Below are 13,770 nucleotides of genomic sequence, written 5' to 3'. Positions count from 1 at the left end.
GTGTGTTAATACATGTAACTTACGGAAAAATATAATTAATTATAAATATGTCAAATTTATCCCGAACACCCTGTATATATATATATATATAAATAAAAAAAAAAATATATATTACAAAATACCAAGAAATTTTATACTTGGTTTTAATCTTTCCCAAGTAAGCAAAACAAAGTTTTGCGCGTGAAATATTTTCACGTCTGAGCTACTTGTATTTAATTTACAATCTGATGAAATATATATACATGAAATACGGAGGATGTGTCTGCAAGAATTAAGGTAACCAGTGATGTACCACAAGGATCAGTCCTTGGTTCACTGTTTTTCAATCTGTACATTAAGCAAAGACCATGTAGCAAAGATTGCAAATGCAACTGAAGAGATAACTGCGATGCCAAAACGAACTTGAACATGTAAAGATAAGGATGTCATTTTGCCTCTTTAGAAGGCCTTGTTAAGACCTCACCAGACTATTGGGCACAGGACTGGTCTCCTGGTTTCCGTTGTGATTTTGATACAGTGGAGAGAGTGAGTGCAAAGGAATGTGTTAGAAATAATATCAGGATTGAAATACTGATTACGAAAATGGATTGAGAATTTGTATACTGCAGACACTACCAAACAGGAGAAAGGAGTGATATGATTGAGACTTACAAACTTCTGAAAGGGTCATACAGGATTTCTATTGATGGAATTTTCAATTTTATGAAGAGAGGGAAAAGGACAAGAGGGTATGCTGCTAAAGGGGGGGGGGGGCTAGATTTTCCATTCTTAGAATGGTGCGTGATTGGAATGGAATGCCATTGGATGTTGTCTGTGCAAGCAGTGTGAATAAATTCAAGAAAAAGTATGACAGCTGGTCATACACGTGACAGAAGTCACGTGTATACGTGACCTCCCTTGATAAATCCCTGACTTCCTGGAAGTCTCTTAATAATAATAATAATAATAATAATATATTTCATCTTCTTTTAAATCATTAGTATGCAATTAATGTTGCTATGCGTCGAGAGAAATAATGCAATCAGGATTTTAAAAAAATTTAAATGCTCACCAGTTAAATTCTCGGCTCAATTGCATTCATTGACAGGTACTGCACTTGGTCTAGCATAGTTTTGTCTCTAGGTTTTATTTGTTCTCTGGCCGATTTGTCTGTATTGGGGACGGGTGAAAACTTCGGGAGCAGAAAACCATGCTGTTTCTGTATGAGATCGGCTAACTCAGTTTTAGTTGAAAAGCTCATATTATCTCTCTAGTCACCACAGGAATCGAACTTGGGTCTTTTCATTCACAAGGTACCAGTGGCGCACTCAGGATTTGATCTTGGAGGGGGGGCCAAGCACTCGAGATTTAATCTTGGGGGGAGGGAGGAGGAGATCGAGTTGAGTATACGATTTGAGAATACACATTATGCACTGTATACGAGCTATGACTGAGCATCTGCAGCGATCGCCAATACATGATACCGGTGATCTCCCGTGGCCCCGAGCACTACTTCGTTCGCCTTGCGTTCACAGCGCCCAGGATTCTCGAGCGTTATAGGGTATTCCCACCTTATGTGACCGCTAATTCATAAGGAACATATAACGAACATAGAAATAGAAGACACGACCTAACATAAATAAAAAAAAAAAAAAAAAAAAGAATTTTAATTAGGAAAAGATTTTTGGAAATTTTTCTGGTGTTTTTTTCCTTTTTCTTTTGGGGGTGCCAAGGCCCCTTGGCCCCCTCCCTGGGTGCGCCAATGCAAAGTACAATTTCTTCGTTTTTCCATTTGTGCTGCGGAGGTGTATTTTATATAATATTATATAAGTATATAAATATCCAGTAATATTTACATTTATAATATCTTTGATAAAATTAATATTAACATTTAATGACAATTCACCTCATTTGGCTGAAACCCAGACATATTGACAAAAAAAATAATGAGTTTTAATTAATCAGCAACATTATAGCTGTAGTGATGATGCTCATTTATTGAAAGGAACTGGTTCTAATCTCGAGGACGCAAGAACATTTATGGCAGCTTTACAACCGAAAATTAACTTTCTGGTTACGGAAAATTAACTTTCTGGTTTAATGGTTACGGAGATAATAGGTACTGCCGATAAAAATACATGCAAACTAACTAGAGAATACACGCAGACAGCTGACTATCTAGATAGTAACCACCCCATCGTAACAAAAAAATAGCTTTATAAGAAGCCAGGTTACTTGGCTGTAACAGACTTTGAACATTATAAGGGATTGAGTTTTAATATTTTAATAAAATGAACGTTTGACGCGTCATTTCTAGTTAAATCGAGGCGTGAAAATTTAAGAAATTTCATAAATTATATTCTTTGCTTGCTGTAATTGAGTAAAATGATTATCAAAGACAATATTATGCATAACGTTACTATTGACAAAGAATGAATTGATATTTTAAACTGGATATTCTATTTATTACCGTGCAATAAGTGCTAGTGGATTTTTTCTAAAGTACCCCGCACAATTTAACTTCTGTCTTTGTATAGTCTCCATCAGGTTGAAACCGGTTTGTGTATTTCGATTTACGAATTGAAATCGGTTCCTAATAAATGTTTCATAATGGATGTTCTGGTGGCTTACATAAATAATGTAATGTGTCATTTTAGGATACTTAGCAATACAGTAATTCTGAAATCTTTTGTTTATTTTGCTTATTGGAAATATATTTCAGCTAAGAAAACAACCAATATTCATATAGAGGGCGCCAAACGGCAAATATTTGTGGTTAACCGTGCTGCGTGCGATTTGAGTAAATCTTTAGGAGCGTGTTTGTAGGAATGGCTTCGTTATTGAAAGCAGTTAGGATAAGTTCCTCTGGTTTATTTGGAAGACTGAAGCATAAAAGTGAGTATTTTTGCCATAGATTTATATCGTTAGTTTCATTGCATAGATGTTCAGAAAATATTTGAACTTTAATTTTGAAAACTGTTTCTTTGTGTTAGTGTATAATTGACTGCTGGGCGTAGCACCTGTTCCTCGACTGACCCGTCAGCTTCTTCGTCCTTGTGGGCACGTGTTTGGTTCGCCTAGACAGGTCTGGAGAAGCTAGCTAGTTATGCCACTTCGTTTTGATAAGAGAAGTTGCAGAGGAATGGAAAATTATTATGCACGCAGTTTTTGATTATGAAATATAAATATTTTTAATTTCTATTTTGTTTTGCTATGCTCACTTTTGGAATGCAGCTTAAGTAGATTTCATTAGTTGTTTTAATGTGGGCTATGTTTGATCATGAATTTTTATAGAGATAGCGCACACTGAGTTACATTTGAGAACGAATGATGCAATCAGCCTTTCTCTTAGATTGTCTTAATATGATACAGAATTCAGTAGAGCAATATTAAAAAGCATTGCTAATAGATTGGGTCTAACTTGTCAGATTTTGTGCTACTAACAAATAACCGCATTTCGTTTAATTCTGCTTAAAAAAATGTAAACATTATTTTGCCCCCCCCCCCATGTTATTCATGATTAAATTACTGCCAAATAACTATTCATAATATTTTTGACCACCTCTGTATGACAGTTAAATTGTAGGATTGTTTTCAGCAATGTATTTGTATCTACAGTTATTTAAATAAGTGGCAAATTCGGTTTAAAAATATTAATCATTAATCTAGGGTTATACAGGGAAAACTTGGCATTGTTAGTATGACATGAAATGCATCTCCTAATTGGCACTTGCCATTTAGGAGATGCATTTTCTTAGATGCTCATTAAACTTTCTGGCCAGAGAATAAATAGTAAAGATCCATTGCTGTTTTATAACTAAGTAAAGTTTGCTTTTGAAACTGAAGTTTTAAAATTGCCAGCACTTCTGTCAGCAAGCAGCTAAAATCCTAGTTTTCTAGGAAATTTTTTTTCTTATAGTCCACTCGTTGCTGTATTCTCAAGGAAGGGGGGTAGTGCAAAAGAAATGTGGATGATGCATTAGTAAATTTTATCATTGAACATGGGGCAAGTAGTTATGGGGGACTTGGGACTTCGGTCAGAGACAGGAATGCTATAGCACTGGAGCAGTTGGAAAGAAAAGTGTGTAAATTTACAGTGTGAGTTAGAAGCAAAAAGTAAAGTAAAGTTTGCTCACTCCTGTTGTATCTTTGTAAGATATGGTAGTGAATTGAGAAGACCTGTTGTAGCAAATAAGTCATTGCATAGGAAAAGAGGAATGTTGTACATTTCTTAAATGTTTGGAATGAATTTAATGGATGAAAGGATTGATAGATTACACTTGAATAGATATGGAATTAGTTTTATGGAGAAAGTTTTGTTTAGGAAGAGAATGAAAATACAAAATCAGGGGAAAATATAGCTGTTAGAGGTGGGATGCAGATGATCATGTGCAAGCTGCCCTTGAGGTTAGTGCGAGAATGTAAAAGATCAGAGAATACTGAATTCAGAGAAACTGCATTCAGCATTCTCTCTCTTATCTCAAAATAGAATGAGAGACCACAGCTACCCTTGCATTTTTAATTCATTAAAAATGCAAGGGTAGCTGTGGATCCAAGAGGATGTTTTTTTGGCATTGCTTAACATGACTAGGCCAAAAATTATAGGCATTAATGACACTAGGTTGACAGAAGAAGATACTGCAACTGGTATAGAACAGAATGAAAGGAAGGATAACAGAAATGTTAATGATAGCAGAAAAATTGAAGCTGGCAAGGCATGAGTTCAGGAAGGTAGGGTTTGAGAAGAAGTAGAGCATTTGGAGCTATCTTCTGGTGTGTGATAAGAGTAAACAAATACATAGTTGGTTGTTGCTATAGGCTGGGACAGGGATAGTACAGAAGAAATGTGGATGATGCATCAGTAAATTTGCTCATTGAGTAGGATAAATAGTCATTGAACAACTAGAGACATAGGAATGCTATAGCATTGGGGCAGTTACAAAGGGCACAGTGTCAAAAGGGTACTAAGTCATCAAAACTGTTGCACTTAAAAAAAAAAAAAAAAGTGTGTTACTACGAATTTGTTAAGGGTACCAGTAACCTAGTTATGCTACTAACTTGGATGATGGGAAAATAGATTGAGAGGAACATAGGAGGAAACGGAATTTTTGCATTAGAGACAATTATCGAAAGTGCAATAAAGGAACCTTAGGATTGGTGATTTTGATGATAGCATAAAAAAAAGTTCCTATAACCATCCTCTGACTGACAAGAATGATCATAATAGTCTAGGACTGGGAACCATTTAAGCTTGTGGAGTTTTCATTTAAGACAATGTGGAACTACAAAGCTGATGTTAAGGAGGCAGCTTTGAGTTATGCCATGACATGGAAAACTGCAAGGGAAACTCTTAGCAGTGCATGGGAAATTATCAAGGAGTGTTGAGAGGAAGTAATATCAGATTGTGTATCTAAGATGGAAGACAAATTTACATGGCAGTTTAATTGATAAGTGGCATCATCAAGCACAAGTTGTGGAGGGTATATAAAGAGAAGTAGTCAGCAGTAAAGAATGCAAAATCGAATGGAAAGAAAATTATCAAGTCAGGCCACATGAAGCTCAAAATTCTTTTGCTACATGCCAAATAAAAGGAAGAATGATAAAAGGAAAAAAAAAAAAAAAAAACTAATGAATTCTTTCTTCTAAGGTTACACAGAATGCTGACCACCTTCCTTAGAAGGAACGTGGTGAGTATTCATAGTGAAGAATTTATGGAGACACAACAGTGTTAGAATAATTACTTTACTTAACATTAAGCAAGTAACAATTGAAGTTTCAACCTCTGTATTGGGTTGATCATCAGGGAAAACATACATATGTACAATATACAAGCTACATGCCACTGCACTATACAAAAGTAAAATAAATCTAAATGTTTGTTAATCATTTATCCTAGCCTGACCTCTGGTGAGAAAAAAAAGAACTATATTAAACAATTTCTAATTCTTTCATATTGAGACTTTCCTCTGTCTTGGGTTGTTCTGGTTTCTATATGGGTTGCAAATGGATCCTCCACATTCTTGGAATAATTAATCCATCATTTTTGTTCAGATTTTGGATCAGTTATTCCAAGAATGTATAGGAGATGTATAATTCTAATTTTGAAAAATCTGCATTTTTCAAAATTAGCCTGATGAGTGCATGCCAAGTAATTATGGGGGATTTCAACGATGGGGACATGGATTGGGAGGAGGAGGAAGGGTCAGAGTGGGAAAGAAATTTAATTTATGCATCTGCTAAGAGATTACCTGAGGCAGCATGTAATGAAGGGGACAGGAGGTTCAAGAGTGATGGATTTGGTCTTAGCATCAGAACTTCGTTTAGTTTAATCTTGACCAGGTAGATTGCAAGACATGCAAAATTTTCTGCTAAGAAGAGATATGTGGAATTACAGAGCATGTGATTTTGACAAGCTTGAAGAGTTGGCATTGCCATGGCATAAGAATTTGGAGAGGAGAGGTGTTGGTAGTACATGGGTGGTCAATAGGATCTTGAAGAAAGCAGTATCAGAATGTGTATGCCAAAAAGGATAAATCAGGAGTTAGATGGATGAATAGCATCATTAAGCAAGAGTTGCAGACAAAGTAATGTAGTAGAGGGAATATAAAGAAAAAAGGTGATCAGCATGCCCCGTGAGTAGTACAGGCAAGAAGGATGATGACCTGTATGGTAAGGACGAAGGCCAAAGCTAATTATGAGAGAAAGCTGGTGCCATAATAAATCCTAAAGTGTTCTTTCATTGTTTGCAAGTTAAAGGGGGGGAACGACTAAGAAAAGATGACTTTAAAAAGTGCTAATGGAGGTAAGAGAAGGAAACCAAATGGTTCAATTATTGAGTGAACATTTTGCAGGGTACCATCTAGGTGGTGATGTTGCATTGACTGATGGGAGAGTAGAGATTGAAGAAATGGAGGTGTTTAAAATATTGCACAACCTCGATGCAAGCACAATCATGGGATTATTGTGTAGAGGCTTAAGTGCTGTGAGGACATTATGTTGGAGGTTTAATGGATTTTTTTACAACACTCAAAAAGAATTAAAATAGAATTTAATACTTCCTATATTTCGTCCTAGTCACTAGGACATCTACGGGGATTACAAAGACACTTAATGTAACATGCACACAAAAACTTACAATACTAAGCCCAACCACGTGGGTGACAATACAGTCCTATCTAGGTGGAGCGCCCTCTAAGGGCAGTTGTAGGTGGCCTGGAATGTAAGGTGGGACCTCTGGTGATGACTGTTTCCCAAATCTTCGGAAGCTTAATGCAACCGTATTTTTTAAGATTTGGTTGGTTTTTGAGAGCTGCTGCTGCTTCTAAGAAAAGTCTCTCTTTCTTGAATTTGCTGTGGTGGAGCATGGCGGTTTTCTTCCATGATACTCTGTGGGTGGTGTCCAAGACGTGGTCAGCCAAGCCTGAATGGCCATAGTTGTGTTTAACGATGTACGACTTGTGTTCCTCCAGGCGGATGGATGCTGATCTGCCTGTCTGTCCAAAGTACGCAAGCTTACAGGAACAGGGTACTTTGTAAACTCCAGGCAGAGAGAGAGGAGGGAGCTGATCTTTTGTAGAACGGATAAGGGTAGCCAGTTTGCGGTAGGGCTTATATGCTGTGTGTAGGTTATACTTTTTTAGTATCTTGGCTATTTTTTCCGAAGTGCCACGGATGTAGGGTATGGTGATGGCATTTTTGAATTCTTGTTGAAGAGAGGGACGGGGAATGGGGGAGGAATTTATTATTTTTTTGATGCTGTGTTCGCTGTAGCCATTGGAGAGGAAAGTTCTTTGTATGTGGTTAAGCTCAGTAGTGAGGGCGGTTCCACTGGAACAAAGATTGTGGGCTCTCTTGGTAAGGGTTTTAATGATGCCATATTGTTGTGAGGGGTGGTGGTGGGAGAGTTTGTGAATGTGTCTGCCTGTGTGTGTGGGTTTTCTGTATACAGTGAAGGCAAGTATATCATTAGGCAGGCGCGTGACTAAGGTGTCTAGGAAGGGTAAACAATTGTTCTTTTCCTTTTCCATAGTAAACTGGATTCTTGGATGTAGGCTATTGAGATGACCAAGGAAGGAATCTAACGTGTCTGGGCCATGAGGCCAAATAGAGAACACATCATCTACATATCTAAGCCAGATAGACGGTTTGAGTGGGGCTGAGTCTATGGCTCGTTTTTTGAAATCTTCCATATAGAAATTGGCAAGGGGGGGTGAGAGGGGGGAGCCCATGGCAGTTCCCTCTATCTGCTTGTAGATTTTGTTATTCCAAGCGAAATACCCAGAGTTGATGGCAAAGGAAAAGAGATCTAAGATGTCAGAGGGAAAAACGTTTTCTAAGAGAGATAAAGTGTCAGTTAAGGGAATATTGGTAAACAAGGAGGAGATATCAAAGCTTACTAATATGTCTGTATTATTCAAGGTTAAATTTTCTGTGAGGGCTTTAAAGTGGGTCGAGTTTTTTATATAGGAAGCTGAATTTCCGGTGAGGGGGGACAGAGTTGGCCAGCTGTTTAGACAGTCTGTAACAAGGTGCATTGGTGGCATCTACTATAGGCCTGAGTGGGGAATTAGGTTTGTGGATTTTTGGTAAACCGTATATTCGAGGGGGACGGGAGCGGAAAGGTTTAAGTTTTTTCGTGACGTCGGAGGGCCAGGAGGTTACTTTTTTAATTATTAAATTGAAGTATTAAATTCTATTTTAATTCTTTTTGAGTGTTGTAAAAAATCCATTAAACCTCCAACATAAATAAAATCATGGGATTAGATGGCATATCATACATGTATTATGAGAATGTGCAAAGAAATAACAGTTCCTCTGATCATGCTGTTTAATTTAAGCCTCAGTGCTGGAAAAAAAGGAGACAACTAATGATGCTTGATGATATAATGGGAGCAAGAAGATATCAGGAAATGAAGGAGGAAGCAAGAGACAGAGGAAATTGGGGGAAGAGAATCTGCTGAGTTATACCATTGGACCTGTCAAGAGACAGAACACTAATGATGATGATGACTGGAAATGGTCCCATTTCATAAAGACTGCTCCAAGACAGAAGTGGCAAATTATAGGCCAATCATCTCAGGAGTAGTAGTTAAGGTATTGGAGAAATTGGTGAAAAAATTCAGGACTGGGTGGATAGCAATATGATACTCTATAAGAAATAGCATGGTTTTGTGAAGGGATAGGGCTTGCCTTTTGTAATTTGCTTTTTTTTTATAATAAAGTGACAGTGGAGTTGGATAAGGGAAATGGCTACTCAGTGATATTGCTAGACCTTGCAAGAGCATTTGACAGGATTCCACATCAAACTGTTGCATAAATTGAAGCAAATGGAGATAGATATGAATCTGGTGATTTGGATTTAGAATGGTAGCTGATGGACAGACAGATGTTAAAAAGTGGTTTATGGAGGAGTTCAGTCCAGTAGAAGGTAGGTGACTAGTGGTGTACCACTAGTCATTGTACTTGATCCTCTTAATTTATACATCAATGATATAGGAAATGATTTGACAAGAAACATCCAGTTGTTTGCTGATGATGTTAAATTTGGATGAGCAATGATAAATGAATGTGAGGTAGAGATCCTGCATGAAGACTTAAGTAGACTAGCAGTATGGACAAAGGTAAATGGCTGCCAGTTCAATGTGGCCAAGTGTAAGATGATGCACTTTGAGAAGATGAGATCACTAGCTGTGTACTATGCTGATGAGGCCAGTTACTTGGGGGTAATTGTAGACAGGAAGATGAAGTTTAAAGGACATATTGCAAAGATTGCCAAAACACCACTTCAGATTATACTAAAAGCAGGGATATAGAAGTTATTTTTCCCCTATATATAAGACTTTTGCAAGATTTATCAAAACAAAAAAATTATATATTTTTTACATGCTGTTCTTTAAAGTCAGACTATACTTTTACAAATACATCAGCATCAGAGAGCTCCAATCATGCATGTACACGTGTGTAGAGGCTTAAGTGCTGTGAGGACATCATGTTGGAGGCTTAATGGATTTTTTTACAACACTCAAAAAGAATTAAAATAGAATTTAATACTTCCTATATTTCGTCCTAGTCACTAGGACATCTACGGGGATTACAAAAACAATTAATGTAACATATGCACAAATAACAAACAATACTAAGCCCAACCACGTGGGTGACACTCCCTCCTCTCTCTCTGCCTGGAGTTTACAAAGTACCCTGTTCCTGTAAGCTGGCGTACTTTGGACAGACAGGCAGATCAGCATCCATCCGTCTAGAGGAACACAAGTCTTACATCCTCAAACACAACTATGGCCATTCAGGCTTGGCTGACCATGTTTTGGACACCACCCACAGAGTATCATGGAAGAAAACCACCATGCTCCACCACAGCAAATTCAAGAAAGAGACTTTTCTTAGAAGCAGCAGCTCTCAAAAACCAACCAAATCTCAATAAATATGGTTGCATTAAGCTTCCTAAGATTTGGGAAACACTCATCACCAGAGTTCCCACCTTACATTCCAGGCCACCTACTACTGCCCTTAGAGGGCGCTCTACCTAGATAGGACTTTAGTGTCACCCACGTGGTTGGGCTTAGTATTGTTTGTTATTTGTGCATATGTTACATTAATTGTTTTTGTAATCCCCGTAGATGTCCTAGTGACTAGGACGAAATATAGGAAGTATTAAATTCTATTTTAATTCTTTTTGAGTGTTGTAAAAAAAAATCCATTAAGCCTCCAACATCATGCATGTACAGTAATGAAATCCTTCACATGGCCATTGCAGATGTTATCACAAACATTCCAGTATTTCAGTAATCGAATATAGTGTTCTGATGACTACAAAGTTTTAACTTAGAGAACCAATAGAAAGACTGAAGGGTGTTGATTTGTATCTGCATAGAAGACTAAGCTCATCTCTTACTTGTTAGACTGCACTTCCTGAAACTGCAATAATATGCTCACTGGAAGATGTCAGCAGTGCTGATAGTTTTAGATTGAGTGATGCATATGGTTTCTCTGAATTTTATATACAGCACTAGTATTGCAAAAAGTAAAACCTGATGCAAGTGAACGCATGTGGATGGTGTTCAGCATAGAGAATTGATTTCTAAAATTTAATTTTAGAAATCAATTTGTCCCATCCTCTTTTATGCCTTTTGTGCAGTGCACAACTTGCACACTTGTTTATGGCAGTTCTGCCTGTCTGTTTCCTTATCAGAACATATGAAGGTTTTTCAGTTGAAAGTAAGTGCCCTTCTGGAAACTTGGATTTTCCATTCATGAAACAAACTTGCCTGAAGTTTTGAAATCTTGCAAAAGTAGCAGCTCATTTATAAAATATCATGTCTACTGTCATTTGTTGATGTATACATACCTGTGCAAAGTCACATTTTGGAACACTAGATGACCAATTTCTATCAGATTAAATACAAATCAGAACAATTGGGAATTTTTGGCTAAACAGTAACCAAAAAAAAATTTCTGAAACTTTAAAATTTTTCATTATAAATACATGAAAAACTCTAGTAAATTACAGTAACAACACTAGCTCTCCTAATAGCTATTAGTTGCTTCTCTCCATCTCCTCCCTTAAAACTTGATGTTTTTTGTTTGTAATCTCTGTAGTTCTGTAAACATTGTGGCCATTACTTTCAATGTTACTGCGATATAATGAAAAGATGTAATTTGCAGAGACTAGTGGAGAGAAGGAAGAGGGGAGATATGATAGAGACCTACAAGTTGGTAAGCGGTTGCTATAGGATCAATGGTGGAGAAGTTCTACAGCGAATAGTGGGAGATCAGGGGAGAACCAGAGGTCATCCCTGGAAACTGTATAAAGAGGGTGTGAGTAGGGGAGTGAGAGGCAGGTTTTTTTTCGTGCAGAGTTGTGAATGATTGGAATGCCTTGCCTGAGAGTGTGGTGTCTGCAGGGAGTTTGAATGTGTTTAAGACCCGGTATGATGAGATGTGTGTGAGATAAAAGGACCTCCTAGATGAGTCTTTGACTCCATGAGGTCTTGTTTAATAATAATAATAATAATAATAATAATAATAATATCTCTAGAAGTATGAGCTGAAAATAAAATACTTTTGCTTTTCTAACATGTTTGTCGCTTGGTGTTAAGTTTGGATGATAACTTAATCTTAGTCATATTGTGTGATCATTGATTGTCAAAGAGAGGCTCAATAGGTGAAGTTACTTTTAAATTTTGAATACTTCATATTTCAAGCATTTAAGTGGGAGCTTTTCTGTTTTTGTAGTGGCTCACCATTAACTTATAAGAAACTAGTGAAACTCAGCTATAGAGAATTAAATTTCATACTGTTATTCAAATACCGTTATATCAAATTGTTGATAACATGATGATTCACTTTTATTTTAAAGCCTAAAAAAATTATATCCTTCTCAAGTACTATTCTAAACTTTAATTTGTTATACTGTTTTTCTCTTTCTTACTATGCATAAAGTTATCAGCTTTTTAATCTTATTTCCTGACTTTTGTCTCTTTAACAAGAAGTAGTTGTGACTATCAGGGCAAGGACCCTGATTACTTTGGCAACTTTCCAAAATCGTACTTCGGAATCAAAAGAATATTATGAATAGTAATTCAGCTTCTGTGTATCCTTCTTGAAGTTAGTACTACCTTTACAATAAATTCTTGCACTGAAGTATGAAAAGTACATTAAATATTTGGCAATTTTTCATTTAATTCCTGTTAATTTCTTCATAACAGGGATTACTGCTATACAGAATAAAATTAACAAACATGCTTTAAATGAGAAAATAATAGGTCTGTAAAAGATTTCATCTTTATATGCATGTTGTAATAGAATATGAATAATGCTTGTTGGACAGTTGACCATTACGGCCTAGATTTTTATTTCACTTTTATAATAAAGTATTAAATATATTTATGTATATATTCCATATTAATTTTTGTTTTCAAAATTTAATGGAATATTTTTATGATTTTTCTAAATCACAGGAGAATGATAATGAAACATTTTATTATTTAGCATTTAAAATTTTGTAATTAGGAATTTTCGTATATTTTCAGATAGTTTTGGCATATCAGTACTTCATGAACAGTTTTTTAAAATTTATGAAAAATGTTTTTATCATTAAAATGTATTGAAGATGAGCTGAATTTTGACGAAGAGTTTAGTACTCCTTTATGACCATTGGTATAAGGGAAATTTATATCAGCTTTTTTGACAGACCCATTCATGAAAGGTGGGGAAATCATTGCACATCGTCTAATCCTCAGCTTACTCACAGTACTAATATGGGAACTCGGGTCTAGATGCCATTTTAATCTTGCAGTAGGCAAGATTAGTGCACTAGGCAATGAAGATCTACTAACCAAAATTTGAATAACTTCTTGACTTTCTTCATCGAGACATGCAAACCAATCGGTGTTCAGATACAAAAAAAAATCTCGACTTTTCTCTAGCATGTTAGCTATGCTGACTTGTCATTATCATTATTTGACACCTCCAGGGAGTCCAAAGACTCATCGAGTATTGCCAAGTAACTTGGCATTATATAACCTAACTAATGATATGTGGGTTAATCCTATCTGCATAGTCTGTCAGTTGCATTTATTTTCTGACCAGCTTGCCTATTTTTGTAAGATGATGGACTCTATAGGATTGGCTAACTCACCTTCTGTAGTCCTTATAAACATTCTTGAAGTTCTAAATGAGATTTCTTACCAAACACCAATGTTATTACTGAGTCAAGGAGGCTTTATGTGGAAAACAAATGAAGGTGTAGTGATTGTGAAAGTGCTTAAACTTGCAAAA

General features: G+C 36.4%; 1 protein-coding gene across 1 annotated transcript in view; it reads left to right on the top strand.

Annotated features, from left to right (window-relative positions):
- The first annotated feature begins 2,767 nt into the window (after positions 1–2,767).
- The window catches only part of LOC150096089 (low density lipoprotein receptor adapter protein 1-like), a 105,559-nt gene continuing 94,556 nt past the window's right edge, over positions 2,768–13,770 (top strand). Inside the window, exon 1 of the mRNA XM_090409090.1 lies at positions 2,768–2,874. Coding sequence (XP_090265216.1) covers positions 2,808–2,874 — 67 coding nt within the window. The 5' untranslated portion in view covers positions 2,768–2,807. The remainder of the gene's footprint in view (positions 2,875–13,770) is intronic.

This window comes from Typopeltis vanoorti, chromosome 19, assembly GCF_054136105.1.
Source record: "Typopeltis vanoorti isolate ZY-2024b chromosome 19, IOZ_Tvanoo_1.0, whole genome shotgun sequence".
NCBI classification, from domain to species: Eukaryota; Metazoa; Arthropoda; class Arachnida; order Uropygi; family Thelyphonidae; genus Typopeltis; species Typopeltis vanoorti.
Note: the sequence above shows the minus strand (reverse complement) of the source record. Positions and strands in the feature narration are given on the sequence as shown.